The sequence below is a fragment of the Pan paniscus genome, chromosome 20, assembly GCF_029289425.2.
Source record: "Pan paniscus chromosome 20, NHGRI_mPanPan1-v2.0_pri, whole genome shotgun sequence".
Lineage (NCBI taxonomy): Eukaryota > Metazoa > Chordata > Mammalia > Primates > Hominidae > Pan > Pan paniscus.
The window spans coordinates 42493795-42515931 of record NC_073269.2 but is presented as its reverse complement, the minus strand read 5'-3'; the positions used below and the strand labels follow the sequence as shown (position 1 = coordinate 42515931).

The 22137-nt window shown below is 43.5% G+C and overlaps 1 protein-coding gene across 6 annotated transcripts in view; it reads left to right on the top strand.

Moving 5' to 3' along the window:
- ZFP14 (ZFP14 zinc finger protein) overlaps positions 1–22137 on the top strand; it is a 54955-nt gene that overhangs the window by 7651 nt on the left and 25167 nt on the right. For 5 of the 6 annotated variants that reach the window (XM_055103071.3, XM_008960790.7, XM_055103070.3 and 2 more), the window contains exons 2-4: positions 3587–3674; positions 9319–9445; positions 11021–11122. In XM_055103071.3, coding sequence (XP_054959046.1) covers positions 3666–3674; positions 9319–9445; positions 11021–11122 — 238 coding nt within the window. In that variant the 5' untranslated portion in view covers positions 3587–3665. The remainder of the gene's footprint in view (positions 1–3586; positions 3675–9318; positions 9446–11020; positions 11123–22137) is intronic. The other variant, XM_008960791.5, reaches the window with a different exon arrangement.

The following is a 22137-nucleotide window of genomic DNA, read 5'->3' as shown; positions in this document are numbered from 1 at the left end:
GTATATTTTTAGATAACTTGTCTTCAGGTTTACAGATTCATTCCTTTGCTTGGTCAGTTCTGCTGTTGATGTTCTGTCTTGCATTTTCAAAATTTCCTTCATTGTATTTTTCAGCTCCAGAATTTATGTTTGATTTTAAAAATTATTTCAATCTATTTAATTTCTCATTCTGATCACATATTGTTTTTCTCACTTTTTTAAGTTCTCTGTATTTCTTGAAGTTCACTGAACTTCCTTAAAACAGTTATTTGAATTCTTTCTTTTTATTTTGAGACAGAGTCTCGCTCTGTCGCCCAGGCTGGAGTGCAGTGGCGCGATCTCCACTCACTTCAAGCTCCGCCTCCTGGGTTCACGGCATTCTCTTGCCTCAGCCTCCCGAGTAGCTGGACTACAGGCACCCACCACCATGCCCACCTGACTTTTTTGTATTTTTTAGTAGAGACGGGGTTTCACCGTGTTAGCCAGGATGGACTCGATCTCCTGACCTCGTGATCCGCCTGCCTCGGCCTCCCAAAGTGCTGGGATTACAAGTGTGAGCCACTGCGCCCAGCCTGTTTTAATTCTTTATCAGGCAGTTCAGACATCTCCATTTCTTTAGAGTCAATCACTGGCACTTTATGTTGTCCTATTGATGATGTCATGTTTCCCTGATTGTTGTTGATCCTTGTGACCGTGCACTGATGTCTGCACACTTGAAAGGACTGTGTATTTATTCCAGTCTTTGCAGAATGAGGTTCATCTGGGAAAGCCCATCAATAGCCCATCGAGTGATTCTGGGCAGCCTGTCTGGTTTGGTCCTTAAGGCTGGGGCTGCTACGGTGGGTATACTGCTGGGATGCTTCAAAAGGCTGGAACCACATTCTCTGGTGTTGCACATAGCATGCCCCAAGCCCAGGGCCACTCTGGCTGGTGCAGTGCTGGGGCACGCTCAAAGCCTGAGACCACTGTGACTGGTGCCATACTGTTATGTGCCTGATTGCAGAGGCCACTGAGGCCTGCCTGTTGCTAAGGGCTGTTGGAGCCCAGGGCCTCTGATGTCATCCTGATGGTGGTGGCAGCCTGGAGATGGAGTTCATCATGTAAGCCTGAAGCCTGGGCTGCATGATCTTTCCTGATGCCAGAGCAGGTCTAGAGGGTCAGTCTGTGGCTACTGGCCTGGAGTCTGGGGTTGGGAGTCTCTCTGTTGCTGGGTTTTACTATGGCGGGGCTGGTGTTAGGGAACAGGCAAAGTTCTGTGCTCACTTCCCTGACTTTTCCCCAAGTGGGCAATACCTCTGTCTACACTGTGCTGCCTTGAGCTGGGGAGGGGTGACATGGGTAATGTCGAGCTGTCCTTCCTGCACTCTTCAGTGCTTCTTTTCTTACTATTGTGCTACAACCCAGTACTGCGATCTCTCACCTGGTTGCCTTAGCTATGTGAAGGCATTTTTGTTGATGGATAATTGCTCAAACTGATGTTTCTGCAGGTGGACCATAGATGGAAAGAACTATTTTGCTATCTTCTGAGATTTAGCATTTTTTGAAAGATTATTAGCTGGGCATGGTGGTGCCCACCTATAGTCCCAACTGCTTGGGAATCTGAGGTGGGAGGATTGCTTGAGCCTGGGAGGTTGAGGCTGCTGTGAGCCAAGATCATGCCACTGTAGTCCAGCCTGGGTAACAGAGACCGTGTTTGTTTTTGAAAAAACAAAACAAAACAAAACAAAACCTACTGTTAGTTATTCCTCTTTTTTTTAGTGAATTGCTGATGATCAGATTTCTCCTGGTGAAGTAGAAATCCTTGCTTCAGAGACAAATACCTGAGTTGAAAGAGAAACTGGCTTTTAGGCTGGGTGTGGTGGCTCACGCCTGTAATCCCAACATTTTAGGAGGCTGAGGCGGGTGGATCAGTTGAGGTCAGGAGTTCGAGACCAGCCTGGGCAACATGGTGAAACCCTGTCTCTACTATAAATATAAAAATTAGCTGGGCATAGTGGCAGGCGCCTGTAATCCCAGCTACTTGGAAGACTGAGGCAGGAGAAACGCTTGAACCCTGGAGGCAGAGGTTACAGTGAGCCATGGTCATGCCACTGCAGTTCAGCCTGGGTGACAGAACAAGGCTCTGTCTGCAAAAACAAACAAACAAAAAAAACAAAACCAAAAAAAGAAAAAAAGAAACTGGCTTTTTAGTTAGAGAAATGTAGATTCAAAACAAATGTCGGCAACTTAACTGATTTGACCCCTGGGCATTAGTTTCCTGAGCTATTAAAAGGAGAGCACTACATTGCAGAACAGTACCGAGGACAACTGACAATGTGTATGAAGTACCCAACACATAGAGGTTCTCAATGAATGTTGTTGACCAACTGCAGGAATCATGAATCCCTTCTGTCCCCAGCTTGGATACTAAAAGGAAAGTGGGGCAGGCCACGGTGGCTCACACCTGTAATCCCAGCCCTTTGGGAGGCCAAGGCGGGCGGATCACCTGAGGTCAGGAGTTCAAGACAAGCCTGGTCAACATGGCGAAACCCCGTCTCTACTAAAAATATAAAAATTAGCTGGGCGTGGTGGCATGTACCTGTAATCCCAGCTACTCAGGAGGCTGAGGTAGGATAATCGCTTGAACCCGGGAGATGGAGGTTGCAGTGAGCTGAGATCGTGCCATTGCACTCCAGCCTGGGTGACAGAGTGAAATTCCGTCTAAAAAAAAAAAAAATTAATCAATAAAAGAGAAGGAGTGGTGAAGGATGTCATGGTATGGGAGGCCCTGATTGGAAAACTGGAGTGGCGAGCTTTCCTGGCTGGGGAAGGCAAGGGTAGCCTCACATTGGCAGAAGCTGCCAGGTTCAATCTGTGTGGTCTTTTAGTTGCTGTGTTTAGGCAGTTCAGGCAGGATTCTAGGGGCAGGATTCAGGGCCCTTCTCAGTCCTGAAAAGTTGTCCTAGAGTGAGGAGGAGCTGCTCAGAACAAATCTGAGTAATCCAGTGTCTGGACCAGATCCACATTGCCAGAGGGCGACCTGGTCAGAAATCCTCTTGCAGAAGTAGCTAGGCTTCTACACCAAGTTCATCATTTGTCACCTATTTCTTCAGAGCTTGTATTTCTTTCTTTCTTTCTTTTTTTGCTCTTGTTGCCCAGGCTGGAGTGTAATGGCGCGATCTCAGCTCACTGCAACCTCCGCTTCCTGGGTTCAAGCGATTCTCCTGCCTCAGCCTCCCGAGTAGCTGGGATTACAAGCATGTGCCACCATGCCCAGCTAATTTTGTATTTTTAGTAGAGGCAGGGTTTCTCCATGTTGGTCAGGCTGGTCTCGAACTCCCGACCTCAGGTGCTCCAACTGCCTTGACCTCCCAAAGTGCTGAGATTACAGGCGAGAGCCACCGCGCCCGGCCAGAGCTTGTTTCTCTTTAGACTCCCTATACTTTTCCCCAGTTATACGTGGGTATAGGATAGGGATGGGCATAGTGGTGGGTGGTAGTTTGGAAAAGCCAATGGAAGTAGTTTGGGAGAAGGAATGGAAGAGAAAAAAGTTTTCATATTTATGATGTACATCATTTTGGGAGCTCTGTGGCGCAGCTTATTTCATGGTTTCTTTTTCTTCTTTCAGCTCTGGCTTATCAGGACTCCGTAGTTCTCCAACAGAGAAATCTTCAAAAGGATTGACCAGTTTTTGCTGTTCTAAAACCATGGCCCATGTAAGTTAATGTTTCTCTGTCCTTCTCGAAATACTGTCAATTTCTGTATCATGTATATAGATTCATTCTTTATTCTGAAACTTCCTGCTTACCAGAGCTTCATCCAAGAACCTGCTCCATGGCCGGACGCGATGGCTCACGCCTGTAATCCCAGCACTTTGGGAGGCCGAGGCAGGCGGATCACTTGAGGTCAGGAGTTCGAGACCAGCCTGGCCAACATGGTGAAACCCTGTCTCTACTAAAAATACAAAAATTAGCCAGTGTGGTGGCAGGCGCCCAGGAGGCTGAGGCAGGAGAATCGCTGGAACCCGGGAGGTAGAGGCTGCAGTGAGCCGAGATTGTGTTACTGCACTCCAGCTGGGGCGACAGAGCAAGACACCGTCTCAAAAAAAAAAAAAGAATCTATTCCAGTTCTTTTCCCTCCTGTGAGGATTGGGACAGATAGCCCAGTATCCTATGTGGCTATCTCTTCTCCCACTAATGTTGAGCATCTCCTACCTACAAGATCTTCTGTCAATAGCTGTGAGAAAGCGGAAATGAGATGCCTTGAGAAAACTGAAGGCATTCTCTGCAGAATGTCCTCCTGTTAACATCTTCCAGTGGAACCGCTTTTCATTTTAAAACTTAAACTCCAGAAAAAGTATATTTCTCTCAGTACAGTGCTTTTTGTCTTAGTTTTACATAGAAAAAAATAGGTGTCCCCAATACATAATATGACATTTTTTTTTTTTTTGAGACAGAGTTTCACTCTTATCACCCAGGCTGGAGTGCAGTGGCATGATCTCGGCTCACTGCAACCTCCACCTTCTGGGTTCAAGCAATTCTCCTGCCTCAGCCTCCCAAGTAGCTGGGATTACAGGTGCCCGCCACCATGCCTGGCTAATTTTTGCATTTTTAGTAGAGATGGGATTTCACCATGTTGGACAGGATTGTCTTGAACTCCTCATCTCAGGTGATCTGCCTGCCTCGGCCTCCCAGAGTGCTAAGATTACAGGTATGAGCCACTGCACCCGGCCACAATATGACATTTTTAAAACGTTTTTGAAATTTTTTGTGGAGGAATGACATATATACAAAAAAATATACAAACCATAAGTGTATGGCTGGATGAATTTTCATAAATTGAGTACATCTATGCTATCATGTCAAGAAAGGAAATCACCTCAGATGCTTTCAGTCACTCCCCACCCACCTGCTGCCCAGGGTAACCACTGTCTTGATGTTGAACACTATAATGTAATTTTGCTTATTTTTGGAACCTTGTTCAAGTGGGGCAGGTGTGGTGGCTCATGCCTGTAATCCCAGTACTTGGGGAGGCTGAGGTGGGCAGATCGCTTAAGCTCAGGAGTTCCAGACCATCCCGGGCAACAAGGCAAAACCATGTCTCTACAAAAAATACAAAACCTAGCTGGGTATGGTGGCACACCTACAGACGCAGCTACTCAGGAGGCTGAGGTGGGCGAATGACTAGAGCTCGGGAGGTGGAGGTTACAGTGAACCGAGATCGCACCATTGCACTCCAGCCTGGATGACAGAGCCAGACCCTATCTCAAAAAGACAAAACAAAACAAGAACTTTGTTCAAGTGGAATCATATAGTTCAATACAATTTTTTTTTTTTTTTTTTGAGACAGAGTCTTGCTCTGTCGCCCAGGCTGGAGTGCAGTGGCAGGATCTCGGCTCACTGCAACCTCCGCTTTCTGGGTTCAAGCGATTCTCCTGCCTCAGCCTTCTGAGTACCTGGAGTTACAGGCGCCCACCACCACTCCCAGCTAATTTTTGTGGTTTTTTTTTTGTAGAGACAGGGTTTCACCATGTTGGCCAGGCTGGTCTCAAACTCCTGACCTCAAGTGATCCACCTGCCTCTACCTCCCAAAGTGCTGGGATTACAGGCATGAGCCACCATCTGCCATGACACCCAGCCTTTTTTTTTTTTTTTGACACAAGGTCTCACTCAGTCACCCAGGCCGGAATGCGTGGTATGATCCCAACTAACTGCAGCCCCGACCTCCCAGGCTCAGGTGATCCTCCCACCTCAGCCTCCTGAGTACTGGGGACTACAGGCACGTGCCACCACTCTTGGCTAATTTTTAAAATTTTTTGTAGAGATGGGGTCCCACTATGTTGCCTAAGCTGAACTCGAACTCCTGGGCTCAAGTGATTCTCCCACTTTAGCCTCCCAAAGTATTGGCATTATAGGTGTGATCCACTGCACCTGATCCAATACAATGCTTTTTTTTAAAAACAAAAATAACATCCAGGAAGAATCTTGTTATATCCCAAATACAGTTGTTAGACCAATGGAACCATCTGCAGATGTTTTGAAATGTGTATAACTATCATTCAAGGGCATGTGTGTACCTGGTGCTGCTAGTGACTGAGGAGGTAACAGAGCACCATCCTGAGTGTCAGCCGTTCCTGCTATCACGTTCTTGTTGGAAACGCTTTTCCATACTGTGCTTCACATGTAGCTCTCATTTTTGTCTAGTGTAAAATGAGTTCCTAAAAGATTGGAAAAGTATTGAAGAAAATTGTGGAGAAAGAAACAAAGCAAATGAGAAAAATGAATTTAGTAAAAGAGATGATTAAAATACTAAAAGCAAAGATGTTGTGTGTGTACTGACCCACTGTGTCCCATAGTTCTATATTGGAGGAAAATGTGTGAAGCTAGTTGGAGGGATGGAATTGACATATAACTCATTATAATGCTCTGATTTCACATAATGGGAGGCCGTGTGTAGTGGCTCGCGCCTGTAATCCCTCCTTTGGGAGGCCATTGCTTGAGGCCAGGAATTCAATGTTGCAGTGAGCTGTGATCACATCACTGCACTCCAGCCTAGGCAACAGCCTGGGCAACAGAGTGAGACCCTGTCAAAAAAAAAAAAAAAAAAAAAAAAAGAAAAAGGAAAGAAAGAAAGAAGAAGGAAGGAAGGAAAGAAAGTAAATAGAAAATAAAATGATGGGAAAATAGGTACCTGGTTAATCGTTAGAATGTCTGATTTTCAGGAATGGATTACTGACGTTAAGTGGGAGGTCCCTAGTTTGAGCTTTCCTTAAGATCTGTGATTTGATGAAAGAGAGAATTTGGTCTTATCTGACTGCTTATAGGGAAAACTCTAAACTTCTCCACAGATCTGAGTTTTTCAAGTATATAGAATAGGATTTAGTGTTGACTGACCTTAGTTTTTATGTATGTTGAGACCCTATACTATGTAAAGCTTTTAGATGGATTGGGTAGGGATGTAATTGGGCCTTATAAGATAAGGCCTAAACTTTCATGTGTGCCTTGACACCTTTGTCAAGACCCTAAAGGCCTAACCATGAGTTCCCCTGCTCTTACCCGATATGCCCACACCCAGCGGGAAAGGCTTCCTACCCAGCTAGTTCTCCTGTGAGCTAGACCAGTTACACCCCTCGTGGTCCTCAACCTAATGGGTTTCACCTCCCTGCTAGCCTATGGAATTATTCAAACAAGCCAATCACATACCACTACAGGAACCAGGGAACACCTCACCTTGTTATTACTGTAAAGCCTGCCTCCCACACCCCCTGCTTGTTCATGCTGTTCTTGAATGCAATCCCCTTGTGCCCCTGCATGATGTATCATGTCCTCTCTCAGGCTCTGAATATATGCATCGAACAAATTGCTGTCAATCTCATCTGTCCGGTGTGGGCTATTTGATTGTCTTGTACTTTTTAGGTCAGGGATCCCTCCTTCACCAACAGGGTGAATAGGATGTGATCAGAATAGGACTGCAAATAGATACCTCAATCAATGGAGATTTCCTCCTGTGGAGAAGAATGCCAGGAACGAGGTCCATTGTGTATTTTTACAGGATGTGCTGGTCTAGAGCAGGATTTCTCAACCTTGGAACTATTGACTTTTTTTTTTTTTTTTGAGACCGAGTCTTACTCTATCGCCTAGGCTGGAGTGCAGTAGTGTGATCTCAGCTCACTGCAACCTCCGTCTCCTGGGTTCAAGTGATTCTACTGCGTCAGCCTCCTGAGTAGCTGAGATTACAGGCTCCCACCACCACACCCAGGTGATTTTTGTGTTTTTAGTAGAGACAGGGTTTCACCATGTTGACAAGGTTGGTCTCAAACTCCTGACCTCAAGTGATCTGCCTGCCTTGGCCTCCCAAAGTGCTGGGATTACAGGCTTGAGCCACTGCACCTGGCCTGAACTATTGACATTTTGATGGGGAGTCTTTTATTGTAGGGGGCCGTCCCGTGCATTGTAGGATGTCTAACAGTGTCCCTGGCGTCTACCCATTAGATGCCTGTAACACTCACACCCTTTCCTCCGATTGTGACAACCAAAATTGTCTCCAGGTATGGCCGGATGTCTTTTGGGGAGCAAAATGACTCCTCATTGAAAATGATTGATACAGGGGGCCGGGCGCGGTGGCTCACGCCTGTAATCCCAGCACTTTGGGAAGCCGAGGCGGGCGGATCACGAGGTCAGGAAATCGAGACCATCCTGATTAACGCGGAGAAACCCCGTCTCTACTAAAAATACAACAAAAAATTAGCCGGGCGTGGTGGCGGATGCGTGTAGTCCCAGCTACTTGGGAGGCTGAGGCAGGAGAATGGCGTGAACCTGGGAGGCGGAGCTTGCCATGAGCCGAGATCACGCCACCGCACTCCAGCCTGGGCGACAGAGCGAGACTCCATCTCAAAAAAAAAAAAAAAAAAAAAAAAAAAGAATATGATTGATACTGGTGTCCAGGTGATATCTTTATGATATCTTCATGATTCAGTGTCCTGTAACTCAGGAACAAAAAAACAATGTTCAAGAGATGATAGATGGTGACAAGCAAGAAGATTATTCACATCCATAAAGATTAGATATTGTAGACGTTGAGAATTGGGGAAGACTTTCGAGATTTTATTGAATTAAAATATCTAAAGAAAAAAGAATCTAATATATTAAAAATGTAGACTGCCATCGAACGAATTTTTGAAAGTTTACTAAAGAATTGGTTATAAAAGAGAAAGTGTTTATAATAAAACCCGAGTTTGTGATGAATTTGAATCTGTCTTCTTGGATTTTGTAGCACATGTGGGATAAATTTTTATCAATGTTTTTAAATGATCATTAAAGGGAAAAGAGAGCCCAAGACCTCATATTTCTTTTTTTAAAAATTTTTAAATTTTTAAATTTCTTTTTTTGTAGAGACAGGGTCTTGCTGATGTTGATGAAGCTGGTCTTGAACTTACGGGCTCAAATGATCCTCTCATCTGGGCCTCCCAAAGTGCTGGGATTATAGCCATGAGCCACTGCACCTGGCCTCAAGACCTCATATTTTTAAAGAATTTATGGTGGAGGCACATAGTATTCAAAAGGCTTGCGTGCACTATTTCATTTAATTAGGATTTTTTGGGGTTATGTACTCATTTCTAGATATGTTTGGATGAAAATGTAGTCATATCTATAGCCACAGGACTATTCAAGAACATGTAGGCTCAATGCTTGAGAAATACTAATTTTCTTACTGGCCCCTACTCATGTCACAAGTTTTCAGCCCAATGCTGTTTGCATGCTATCTGACCCCTCTCTGCAATGCACTCCTCAATCTCCCCTCTTTCCATTTTAAAAGTATTTAATTTATTTTCACAAGTAATACCTGAGTTTGTTTTTTCAGGGTTCAGTGACATTCAGGGATGTGGCCATAGACTTCTCACAGGAAGAATGGGAATTCCTGGATCCTGCTCAGAGGGACTTATATAGGGATGTGATGTGGGAGAACTACAGCAACTTCATCTCACTAGGTAAGGTTGCTTCTCCCAAATGATATTAGCTTTCTCTGCTGTCAATTTCAGGACTATATTTAGAAAAACTCTCTAAAACTGCTTTCTGTTCTCAAAGGAAAGATTTAAGCTTTGTCAGGTTGGAACTAGGCCTCTCCATTTCATCATGTCCAGTCTGCTATGCCCTTCAGACTTCCTTCAGACTCTGTAATTCCTGATTTCCTTAGTATCCAAGGGGATGGATTTGAATATGGCAAAAGCATTGTTCAAGAAACCAGACTTCACCTTATATTGGAGCTCAGAATTGACATAAATGCTTCACACCATCTGCAAGTAGAATACCTAGACATAGGGGTTCTGAGTTTCTCTAAAAATCAAAGGAATCTGTAGAACATAGTGTGAGATGGATCCAGAAAGGTTATTTAAAACTCATAGCCGGGCATGGTGGCACGTGCCTGTAATCCCAGCTACTCGGGAGACTGAGGCAGGAGAATCACTTAAACCCAGGAGGCGGAGGTTGCAGTGAGCTGAGATCACACAACTGCATTCCAGCCTGGGCGACAGAGTGAGACTCCATCTCAAAGAAACCTCAAGGCCAGGCATAGTGGCTCATGCCTGTAATCCTAGCACTTTAGGAGGCCGAATCGGGTGGATCACTTGAGGTCAGGAGCTCCAGACCAGCCTGGCCATCATGGTGAAACCCCATCTCTACTAAAAATACAAAAATTAGCCAGGCATGGTGGCGCATGCCTATAATCCCAGCTACTTGGGAGGCTGAGGCAGGAGAATTCCTGGAAGCTGGGAGACTGAGGTTGCAGTGAGTTGAGATCACACCATTGCACTCCAGCCTGGGTGACAGAGTGAGATTTTATCTCAAACAGAAAAAACCCTGAAACACATTCTGTTTCCTATAACAGACATATGCAGTTCTACCTACTTTGTAATTGAAAATTAAAATCTAAAAGCCTGGCATTTAACATTGAATGAATATCCTAGAAAAGATCTGAGAATGTCTCAAAAAACCTTTTAGTATGCACTCATCAAAATGATAACAGTAAATAGCTAATAGCTAATACATATATTATGTGTATATGTTAATAAACATCACCATATATTTGGGCTTAAACATTATTCTAAGCATTGTTCATTATTAATTAACCCTCACAACAACACTATGAGAAGATATTATTATCTTCATTTTATTTGAGAAAACATAGACACAAAAGGTTAATAATTTGCTAGGTAACACAGAAACAAAGGCAGGATGTGAAGCCAGGCAGTCTGGATCCAGTCTGTGTTCTTCCCTCCACGCAATACTGCCTTTCCACAGAGCTTGTGTGAGGTAAAATTATATTAAGGCCTGTTCTTGACCAGATGGTTAATATAATGGCCTTAGTATACTTAATTTAACCTCCTACAGGCTATTCCTTGTGACCCTCAAGTTCCCTTAATATGAGCATTCTTCAACTCCCTTGCAATTCTTCGCTCTTAGGCTTTATAAAGTGCCATATTGATCTGTAGTTAATTATAAATTTAACCAAATCTAAATCTAAAGATTTTCTGGTGTATAATTCCATGTCACATTTTTCTTTTAAGCAGGACCTTCCATTTCTAAACCAGATGTGATTACCTTATTGGATGAAGAAAGGAAGGAACCTGGGATGGTTGTGAGGGAAGGGACAAGAAGATACTGCCCTGGTGAGTGAGGGCTGAGCAGGCATTGAGAAATCACTACTGCAGGTAATAGCTAAACTGATTAGGGTGGAGGCACACCCTTGAGATGTTGGGGTCTCTCTTCAAAAAGCCCCTGGCCTATGGAGGCAGGGCTTGGGACTTGAAGCAAATTAAGATCTTTTAAGCCTGGACTAGCAAAGGAACTTTCTGTTGATCTTGAAGGCAACACTGTTTCTCATCTTTCATATTTCTATCCTGCTTTAAAGAGAAGAACTATTCCTGGTAGAAGAAAAAATAAATAAATATAAGAGCAGAAATCAGCAAAATAGAAAAGAAATAAAGAAAATTAATAAAGCCAAAAATTGATTTCTTGAAAAGATCAACAAAGATGGTAAACACCTAGTAATTTACATTCTCTCTTTTTAAAGAACATAAATTACTAACATCAGGAATGAAAGAGGGATTTTCACTTTAGATCCTATAGCCATTAAAAGAATAATAAGAGGCTGGGCGCGGTGGCTCACTCCGGTAATCCCAGCGTTTTGGGAGGCCGAGGCAGGCTGGTCACTTGAGGTCAGGGGTTCCAAACCAGTCTGGCCAACGCAGCAAAACACTGTCTCTACTAAAAATACGAAAATTAGCTGGGCATAGTGGCGGGCACCTGTAGTCCCAGCTACTCAGGTGGCTGAGACACAAGAGTCGCTTGAACCCGGGAGGCGGAGGTTGCAGTGAGCCAAGATCGCGCCACTGCACTCCAGCCTGAGTGACAGAGTGGGACTCTACCCCGACTCCAAAAAAGAAGAATAATAAGAATAATAAGAGAATGCCATGAATTACTTTATGCCAGTAAATTTGATAACTTAAATGAAATTTTAAAATTTCTGGAAAAGTACAACTTACCGGAACTGACACAAGATAAAAAAGAAATTGAATACCCTTATGCTATTAAAGTAATTGAATTCATTATCAGAAATCTTCCACAAAGAAAATGCCAGCCCCAGATGGTTTCACTGGTGAATTCTATTAAATATCTAAGGAAGAAATAGCAGCAGTATTATACAAACTCCTTCAGAAAAGGAATGCATTTTATGAGGCCAACATAACTCATACCATAACCCAAGAAAGACATTACAAAAAAAGCATAAACCCATCTTTTCCATACATAGATATAAAAATTTTAATAAAATATTAACAAATCAAATATAATGATATATAAAAATGATGATTAAGTAGGATTTCTTTCTACCTGTTAATTCAGCATATTAACAGAAAAAATGAAAGACCGTATGATCATTGTCTTAGTTCACTTTCTGTTGTTTATAACAGAATACCTTGAAATTCAGTAATTTATAAGGAAAAGGAATTTATTTCTTACAGTTTTGGAGGTTGAGAAGTCCAGCCTCAAAGGGCTGTGTCTATTGAGGGCCTTCTTGCTGTTGGGGACTCTGCTGAATTCCGAGGCTTTGCAGGGCATCAAATGGCAAGGGGGCTGAACATGCAAATGTGCTAGTTGAGGCCTCTCTTCTTCTTATAAAGTCATCAGTCCCAATCCTGTGATAACCCGTTAATCGATTAACTCACCAATCCATGAATAGGTTCATCCATTCATGAGAGCAGAGCCCTCATGACCCAGTCACCTCTTAAAAACCCCACCTCTCAATATTGCCATTAGGAATTAATTTTCAACATGAGTTTTGGAGGCAACAAACATTCAAACCATAGCAATCATCTTCATAGATGTAAAAATAGCATATGACAAAATCCAACATCCATTCATGATAAAAAGCTCTCAGCAAACTAGAAATTGAAGGGAACTTCCTCAATCTGGTAAGGGGCACCTATTTAAAAAATACATTATAAACTATAAAAATCCATTATCAAAAGAAAAAGAAATGAGACATAAAGATCAAAAAGGAAGACATAAGTCTGTATTTGGAGATGACATGATTGTGTACATAGAAAGTCCTAAGGAATCAAGACAACAACCATTCGAAGTAATAATTGAAAAATCACAATAAGGTCATGGGATAAAAGGTTAATATTAAAAAATCAGGCCGGGTGCAGTGGCTCACACATATAATCCTAGCACTTTCAGAGGCCAAGGCAGGCAGATCACTTGAGGTCAGGAGTTCGAGACCAGCCTGGCCAACATGGTGAAACCCCGTCTCTACTAAAAATACAAAAATTAGCTGGATGTAGTGGCGCACGCCTGTAATCCCAGCTAGTCAGGAGGCTGAGGTGGGAGAATTGGTTGAACCCGGGAGGCGGAGTTTGCAGTGAGCCGAGATCACACCACTGCACTCCAGCTCAGACGATAGAGCAAGACTCCATCTCAAAAAATAAAATAGACAGATAGATAGATAGATGATAGATAGATAGATAGATAGATAGATAGATAGATAGATAGATCGATCAGAGCCGGGCATGGTGGCTCATGCCTGGAATCCCTGTACTTTGGAAGGCCGAGGCAGGTGGATCACCTGAGGTCAGGAGTTCAAGACCAGCCTGGCCAACATGGTAAAACCCCATCTCTACTAAAAATACAAAAATTAGCCAGGCATGGTGGTACGAGCCTGTAATCCCAGCTACTGGGGAGGGTGAGGCATGAGAATCTCTTGAACCTGGGAAGCGGAGGTTGCAGTGAGCTGAGATCACACCACTGCACTCCACCCTGGGTGACAGAGTGAGACTCTGTGTCAAAAATAAATAAATAAGCAAAATCAATTGTGTTTTTATATACTAGAAGCAAAAAAAAAAAAAAGAAATAACAATTTATGGGAGTGTTAAGAAACATAAAATACTAAGAAATGAGTTTGATAAAACATATGCAAGACATCTACGCTAAAAACCATAGACCATTGCTAAGAGAAATTAAGGCCTAAATAAATAGAAATAATCATTTGTGGAATGGGAAGACTCAGTATCATAAAAATTTCAATTTTATTAATTCAGTATAATTCCAGTCATAATCCTAGCAGACTTTTTTTTTTTTGGTAGAAATTAGCAAGCAGATTCTAAGATTTATACAAAATAACAAATGACTTAGCATATCCCAAGCAACTTGAAAACATAAAAACATAAGAACATATTACAGGACTTAGATGACATGACATCAAGATATTTCAAGATTTAAAATTACCCGGGTGTTGGCATGGCATGTGCCTGTAGTCCCCGCTACTCGGGAGGCTGAGGAAGGAGAATCGCTTGAACCTGGGAGGCGGAGGTTGCAGTGAGCCAAGATCACGCCACTGCACTCCAGCCTGGGTGACAGAGTGAGACTCTTATCTCAAAAAAAAAAACAAAAAAAAAAACTTCAGGATTTATTAAAACTACAGTGATCAAGACAGTATGTTATTGGCAAAGATCACCGAACAAAACAGAACAGAGGTCCTAGAAACATACCCTGCCACACACACACTAAAGGGTCATTTATTGTTTGACAAAGATGCCAAAGCATTCCAATGGGGAGAAGAAAGGCTTTTCAACAAATAGTACTGGAATAACTGGGGAAACAAATAAACAAACCTCTCAGCTTTTACCTCATACCAAAATTAATTTGAGATGGTTTTTAGACCTACATATAAAAGCTAAAATCATAAAGTTTTTAGAGGGAAACAGGACAGTGATGAGTGTCCCAACTTATGACTTGGGAGTAGGCAAAGGTTTCTTGAGTGAAAACAATAACCATAAAAATAAAAAAAATCAGACCGGGCACAGTGGCTTACACCTGTAATCCTAGCACTTTGGGAGGCCAAGGCGGGCAGATCACCTGATATTGGGAGTTTGAGACCAGCCTGGCCAACATGGCGAAACCTGATCTCTACTGAAAATACAAAAATTAGCTGGGCATGGTGTCATGCGCCTGTAATCCCAGCTACTCGGGAGGCTGAGGCAGGACAATCGCTTGAACCCAGGAGGTGGAGGTTCCAGTGAGCCAAGATCACACCACTGCACTCCAGCCTGGGTGACAGAGTGGGACTCTGTCTCAAAATAAATAAATAAAAAATTAATACATTAGACTTTATCCAAATTGAAAACTTTGTCTCATCAGAATATACCAATAAGCAGATGAATGGGTAAGTCACAGACTGGGAGAGTAATAGTTGTAAAACATATCTGACAAGGGACCAGTATCTAGTATATACACAGCTCAGTGCTAAATGATAAGTAGCCCAATTAAAACTGATTGAAAGGCACACCAATACCATGAATAAACTGAGCAACAGTAAGGAATAAACTCTTGATACATGCAACAACTTGGGTGAATTTCAAGGAAATTATTCTGAGTGACAAAATCAATCACAAATGGTTATGCACTACATGACTTTATTTATGTAATATTTGCAAAATCACATAGAGATGGAAAAACAAATTAGTGGTTTCCAAGGGTAGGGATGTAGGGTGGAGAGGATGGTTCGGGTTAGAAAGGGGTAACATGAGGAAATCTTGCAGTCATGGTACAGGTGAGTATCTTGATTTTGGTGGTGGTTTTGCCAGGCTACCTGTGATAAAATTGCATAGAGCTATGCACATAAACACACATGAGTGCACATAGAACTGGTGAAGTCTAAGTAAGCTCTATGGAATATACCAACATTAATTTCTTTCTTTTTTTTTTTTTTGAGACAGAGTCTCGCTCTGTCACCTACGCTGGAGTGCAGTGGCGGGATCTCGGCTCACTGCAACCTCTGTCTCCCAGGTTTATGCGATTCTCCTACCTCAGCCTCTCAAGTAGCTGAGATTATAGGCATGCGCCACCACCTAATTTTGTATTTTTAGTAGAGAGGGAGTTTCACCATGTTGGCCAGTCTGGTTTCGAACTCCTGACCTCAGGTGATCCATCCACCTCAGCCTCCCAAAGTGCTAGGATTAGAGGCATGAGCTACTGCGCCCAGCCCCATTAATTTCTTGTTTTGAATATTGTGCTATACTTACCTAAGATGTTAACACTGGGAGGGGCTGGGTGAAGTCTACACAGGACTTTTCTGTACATTTTGTGCAACTTCCCATGGATCTATAATTATTTTAAAATAAAAAAAATTTTAAGGATGCTGTTGAGGGGAATGGGGAAAAGATTTGACAAAGAGAGGGGCTACTCTTTTTTTTGATCGGTGACTACAGTTTCATCTCTATTTAAATCTGTATCATCTTAAGCTGCTGTAACAGAATACCATAGTCTGGGTGGCTTAAACACCAGATTTGTATTTTCTCACAATTCTAGATGCTGGAAGTCCAAAATCAGGGTGCCAGGTTCTGGTGAAGTCTCTCTTCCTGGCTTGCAGGCAGCTGCCTTCTTGTTGTATCCTCATATGACACAGAGAGAGAAAGAGGTCACTCTCTTCCTTTTTTCTTCTTCTTTTTTTTTTTGAGACAGGGCTTCCCTGTGTTGCCCAGGCTGGAGTGCAATGGTGCCATCACAGCTCACTGCAGTCTCGAACTCCTGGGCCCAAGCAATCCTCCCGTCTCAGCCTCCTGAGTAGCTGGGTTTACTGGCACATGCCTCCACACTTAGCTACTTAAAAAAAAAAAATTTATAGTGACAGAGATCTCCCTGTATTCCCTAGGCTGGTCTTGAACTCCTGGGCTCAAGTGATCCTCATACCTCAGCCTCCCAAGGTGCTGGGATTACAGGCGCGAGCCACTGCACCTGGCCCTCTTCCTCTTCTTACAAGGCCAGTAATTCTAGTGGATTAGGACCCCACCTCTAGGCCTCCTTTAACCTTAATTACCTCCTAAAAGCCCCATCTCCACATACAGCTAGTTAGGGCTCAACATTCAAATTTTAGGGGAACAGAGTTCAGTCCATATTTAGGACCCAGTTTCTTTCTAGCTTCTATTATGATTAGGTTGATATGTCTTTCATTGGCTAGAAATATATTCCTTTATTTATTTGGCAAATACTTGAGTGCCTAGTTGGAACTAGGTGTTGTGCTGGACACCAGTGGAGCAGATGTGAATGAGAGTCATGGGTCCCAGCAATCATGTTGCTTACATCTTAATAGGAGTAAGGACATTAAGTAAACAAGTACATCAATACATAATATTAGGTAGGGACAAGTATTAAGAAAAGTAAGAAGGGCCAGGCGCAGTGGCTTCGTGCCTGTAATCCCAGCACTTTGAGAGGCTGAGGTGGGAGGATCACTTGAGGCCAGGAGTTCAAGACCAGCCTGGCCAACATGGTGAAACCTGTCTCTACTGAAAATACGAAAATTAGCTGGGCATGGTGGCACACGCCTGTAGTCCCAGCTACTCAGGAGGCTGAGGTAGAAGTATCGCTTGAACCTGGGAGGTGGAGGTTGCAGTGAGCCGAGATCATGCTGCTGCATTCCAGCCTGGGTGAGAATGGAAGTTGGCAAGTAGAGATAGGGATGTTTTAAATAGGGTGGTCAGGACATTTTGAGGAGGTGATACTTGAATAGTGACATGAAAAAAGAGCCCAGGCCATATGAATATCTAAAGCAACGGCATTCCTGGCAGAGAACAGCAAATACAAAGGCTTTTGGGTGGGGTGAGGGGAGCTTTGTATTTTTGAGGAACTGCAAGAAGCCCAAGATGATTAAGATGCTTATTCAAAAGGTAAGTGAAAGGTGTAGAAACAAGATAATGTTAGGCAAGAGCGAGATCATGTAATGGTTTGTATATCATAGGAGAAGGCATTTGACTTTTTTTTTTTTTTTTTTTTGAGACGGAATCTCTCTCTGTCGCCCAGCCTGGAGTGCAGTTGCACCATCTCAGCTCACTGCAATCTCCACCTCCCAGGTTCAGGCGATACTCCTGTCTCAGCCTTCTAAGTAGCTGGGATTACAGGTGCCCACCACCGCGCTTGGCTAATTTTTGTATTTTTAGTAAAGACAAGGTTTCACCATGTTGGCCAGGCTGGTCTTGAACTCCTGACCTTATAATCTACCCGCCTCGGCCTCCCAAAGTGTTGGGATTACAGATATGAGCCACTGTGCCCGGCTTTTTTTTTTTTTTTTTTTTTTTTTGAGACAGGGTCTTGTTCTGTTGCCCAGGCTGGAGTGCAGTGGTGTGATCATGACTCACTGCAGCCTTGAACTCCTGGGTTCAAGTGATCGTCCCACCTCAGCCTCCCAAGTAGCTGGGACTACAGGCGCATGCCACCACCGCTGGAAAATTTTTGTATTTTTTGTAGAGACGGGAGTTTTGCTATGTTGCCCAGGCGGGTCTTGAACTCCTAGGCTCAAGCGATCCTCCCACCTCAGTCTCCCAAAGTGCTGGGATTACAGGTGTGAGCCACTGCACTCAGCTGCATCTGACTTTTTTTTATTTTAAGTGTGGTAGAAAGCTGCTGGAGATTTTTGAGCAGGGGAGTAACATGAGCTGATTTTTTTTTTTTTTTTTTTGAGATGGAGTCTCACTCTGTCACCCAGACTGGAGTGTAGTGGCGCAATCTCGGCTCACTGCAACCTCCGCCTCCTGGTTCAAGCGATTGTCCTGCCTCAGCCTCCCGAGTAGCTGGGATTACAGGCACACGCTACCACGCTCAGATAATTTTTGTATTTTTAGTAGAGATGGGGTTTCAGCGTGTTGGTCAGGCTGGTCTCGAACGCCTGACCTCGTCATCTGCCTGCCTCGGCCTCCCAAAGTGCTGGAATTACAGGCGTGAGCCACCACACCCGGCCTACATGAGCTGATTTTTAAATAATTACCACTCTACAGAGAATAGATTGAATAAGGGCATGATGGATAGTTGGAAGACCCACTAGGAGGCTATTTCATTTGTCCACATTGAAGATGATAGTGGTTTTGCTGAGAATGGTACTAGTGGGAGGCTGAGAGAAAATGTTAGATTCCTGATAGGTTTGCCCGGTACATGCTGGGCTGCTCTTCTCTGAATACTTCCCTTACTGCGCTTGTACTGCAACAGCCTGCACTAGGCTGCCTCCAGTAATGGAAACAGCATCCCATCCCCAGTGTGGGTAAGGAAGATCTTTTTTTTTTCTTCGAGATAGGGTTTTGCTTTGTTGCCTCAGGCTGGAGGGCAGTGACATGAACATGGCTCACTGCAGCCTCAACTTCCTGGGCTCAAGGGATCCTCCCACCTCAGCCTCCTGAGTAGTTGGGACTAGAGGTGCGCACCACCACACATGGCTAATTTCTTTTTTTTTTTGAGACGGAGTCTCGCTCTGTCGCCCAGGCTGGAGTGCAGTGGCGCAATCTCGGCTCACTGCAAGCTCCGCCTCCCGGGTTCACGCCATTCTTCTGCCTCAGCCTCCCAAGTAGCTGGGACTACAGGCGCCTGCCACCATGGCCGGCTAATTTTTTATATTTTTAGTAGAGACGGGGTTTCACCGTGTTAGCCATGATGGTCTCGATCTCCTGGCCTTGTGATCCGCCCGCCTCGGCCTCCCAAAGTGTTGGGATTACAGGTGTGAGCCACCGCGCCCAGCCCACATGGCTAATTTTTAAGCATTTTTTGTAGAGACAGTGTCTCACTGTGTTGCCAGGTTGCTCTAAAACTCCTGGCCTCAAGGGATTCTCCCACCTTGGCCTCCCGAAGTGCTGGTATTACAGGTGTGAGCCACTGTGCCCAGTCATTTTTGTCTATTAATTGATGTATTTTATGCATCTACATTTCATTAATTTTCTTACATATTTGGGTTTAAATCTGCTGTGTTCCCAATGTTTTTCTGTTTGCTTAATATGCTCTTACTTTTTTCATTCTCCTGCCTTTTTTGGATTAATCAAGCATTTTTATTCTAGTTTTTCCTTTTATAACATGATCATTATACATACATTTATTTTTCTTCTTGTGGTTGCCTTAGACAATAACAAGTACATTATTTACTTATTGCATTGAACCTGAAATTAGCTTCTTTATATCTTTTTCAAAATTGTAGGGATCTTAATAGAATTTTTTTTTTTTTTTTTGAGACAGAGTCTGGCTCCGTCACCCAGGCTGGAGTGCAGTGGCGCGATCTCGGCTCGCTGCAAGCTCTGCCTCCCGAGTTCACGCCATTCTCCTGCCTCAGCCTCCCGACTAGCTGGGACTACAGGCGCTCACCACCACGCCCGGCTAATTTTTTTGTATTTTTAGTAGAGACGGGGTTTCACCGTGTTAGCCAGGATGGTCTCGATATCCTGACCTTGTGATCCACCCGCCTCGGCCTCCCAAAGTGCTGGGATTACAGGCGTGAGCCACCACACCCGGCCGGATCTTAATAGAATCTTTAAAAAATGTATTCATTTATTTTTAGAGACAAGGTCTCACTGCATCACCCAGGCTGGAGTGCAGTGGTGTGATCATAGCTCACTGCAACCTCAAAACTCCTGGGCTCAAGCAATTCTCCCACTTCAGCCTCTTGGGTAGGTAGGACTACGGGTACACACCACCATGCCCGGCTAATTTGTTTTATTTTAGAGATGGGGGTCTCACTGTGTTGGCCAGGCTGGTCTCAAACTCTTGGTCTCAGATGATCCTCCTGTCTCAGCCTCCCAAAGTACTGTGATTATAGGCGTAAGCCACTGTACACAACCCTTAATAGTATTTTAATTCCTTTTATGTGTACTCAGTTTTTTGTGCATTTGTTGTCATATACCTTTTTTTTTTCTTTTTGTGATATGCAGTCTTGCTCTGTTGCCTAGGCTGGAGTGCAGTGGTGGGATCCTGGCTCACTGCAACCTCTGCCTCCTGGGTTCAAGCGATTCTCCCACCTCAGCCTCTAGAGTAGCTGGGACTACAGGCATGCACCACCATGCCGGCTAATTTTTGTAGTTTTTAGTAGAGACGGGGTTTCGCCATGCTGGCCAGGCTGGTCTTGAACTCCTGATCCCAGGTGATCTGCCCACCTCAGCCTCCCAAAGTGCTGGGATTACAGGCCTGAGCCACTGTACCCAGCTCTGTTGTCATGTATCTTAATTCCACATTTTAATCCCCACAGGGCATTAATTTCTTATTGTAATAAGTAGTGAATTTTTTTTACATTTGCCCACACATTTACCTTTTACAGTGCTCCTTATTATTTTCTGCATTGCATTGCTTTTATCTGGAACCATTTTCTGTGTACCCAAAGAACTTACTTAGTATTTATTTTATTGTGTCCACTGGCAATAAATTCTCTTAGGTTTTATTAGAAAATATCTTTATTACATCTTAATTTTTAAAGGGTACAAAATTTTGTCTCTATTTTTGTGGAGAATAGAATTCTGAGTTGGCAGTTATTTTCTCTTAGCAAATATCCCCTCCTTGTCTTCTGGCTTTCATTATTTCCATTGAGTAGTAGTTTGTCACTTATATTGTAACTCCTTCAGAGATATTGTTTTAGAGGTATTTTTTCCCTTTAGCTGCTTTTGGATTTTTTTTAACAGATTACTGTGGTGTGCCTAATTTTCTATTGCAGTGCAATGTAAAAATCCCAACTATATTGTGGTGTAGTTTTGTAGTGTGGTGGATATTGTGTTGTCATCTGCTTGAAGTATTTAGGAAGTCGTTTTTTGTTTTTTTGGTTTTTTAAAGACAGGGTCTTGCTTGGATGCCCAGGTTGGAGTGCAGTGGCATGATTTCAGTTCACGGCAGCCTCACCCTCCTGGGCTCAAGTGATCCTCCCACCTCAGCCTCCCAAGTAGCTTGGACCACAGGTGCACACCACCACACCCAGTGAACTTTTGTATTTTTTTAGAGATGGGGGTCTCCCTATGTTGCCCAGGATGGTCTTGAACTCCTAGCCTCAAGTATTTTTCCCTCCTTGGCTTCCCAAATTGTTGAGATTACAGGCCTGAGTCACTAGGCTCAGCTAGGAATTTTTTTAAATCTTGGGTTTGATGTCTTTTGTCAGTTTGGGAAAATTCTGGTTACTATATCTTCAGATAGTGTTTGTTTCTCATTTTTGTTCTTTTCTCTGTGTGAGTTACACATATGTTAGACACTTTAACATTGTCCCATGTATCATTTATGTTCTTTTCTGTTGTGTTTTTTTTTTTTTTTTGAGACAGAGTGTGGCTCTGTTTTCCAGGCTGGGGTGCAGTGGCACAATCTCAGCTCACTGCAGACTCCACTTCCCGGGCTCAAGCACCACCAC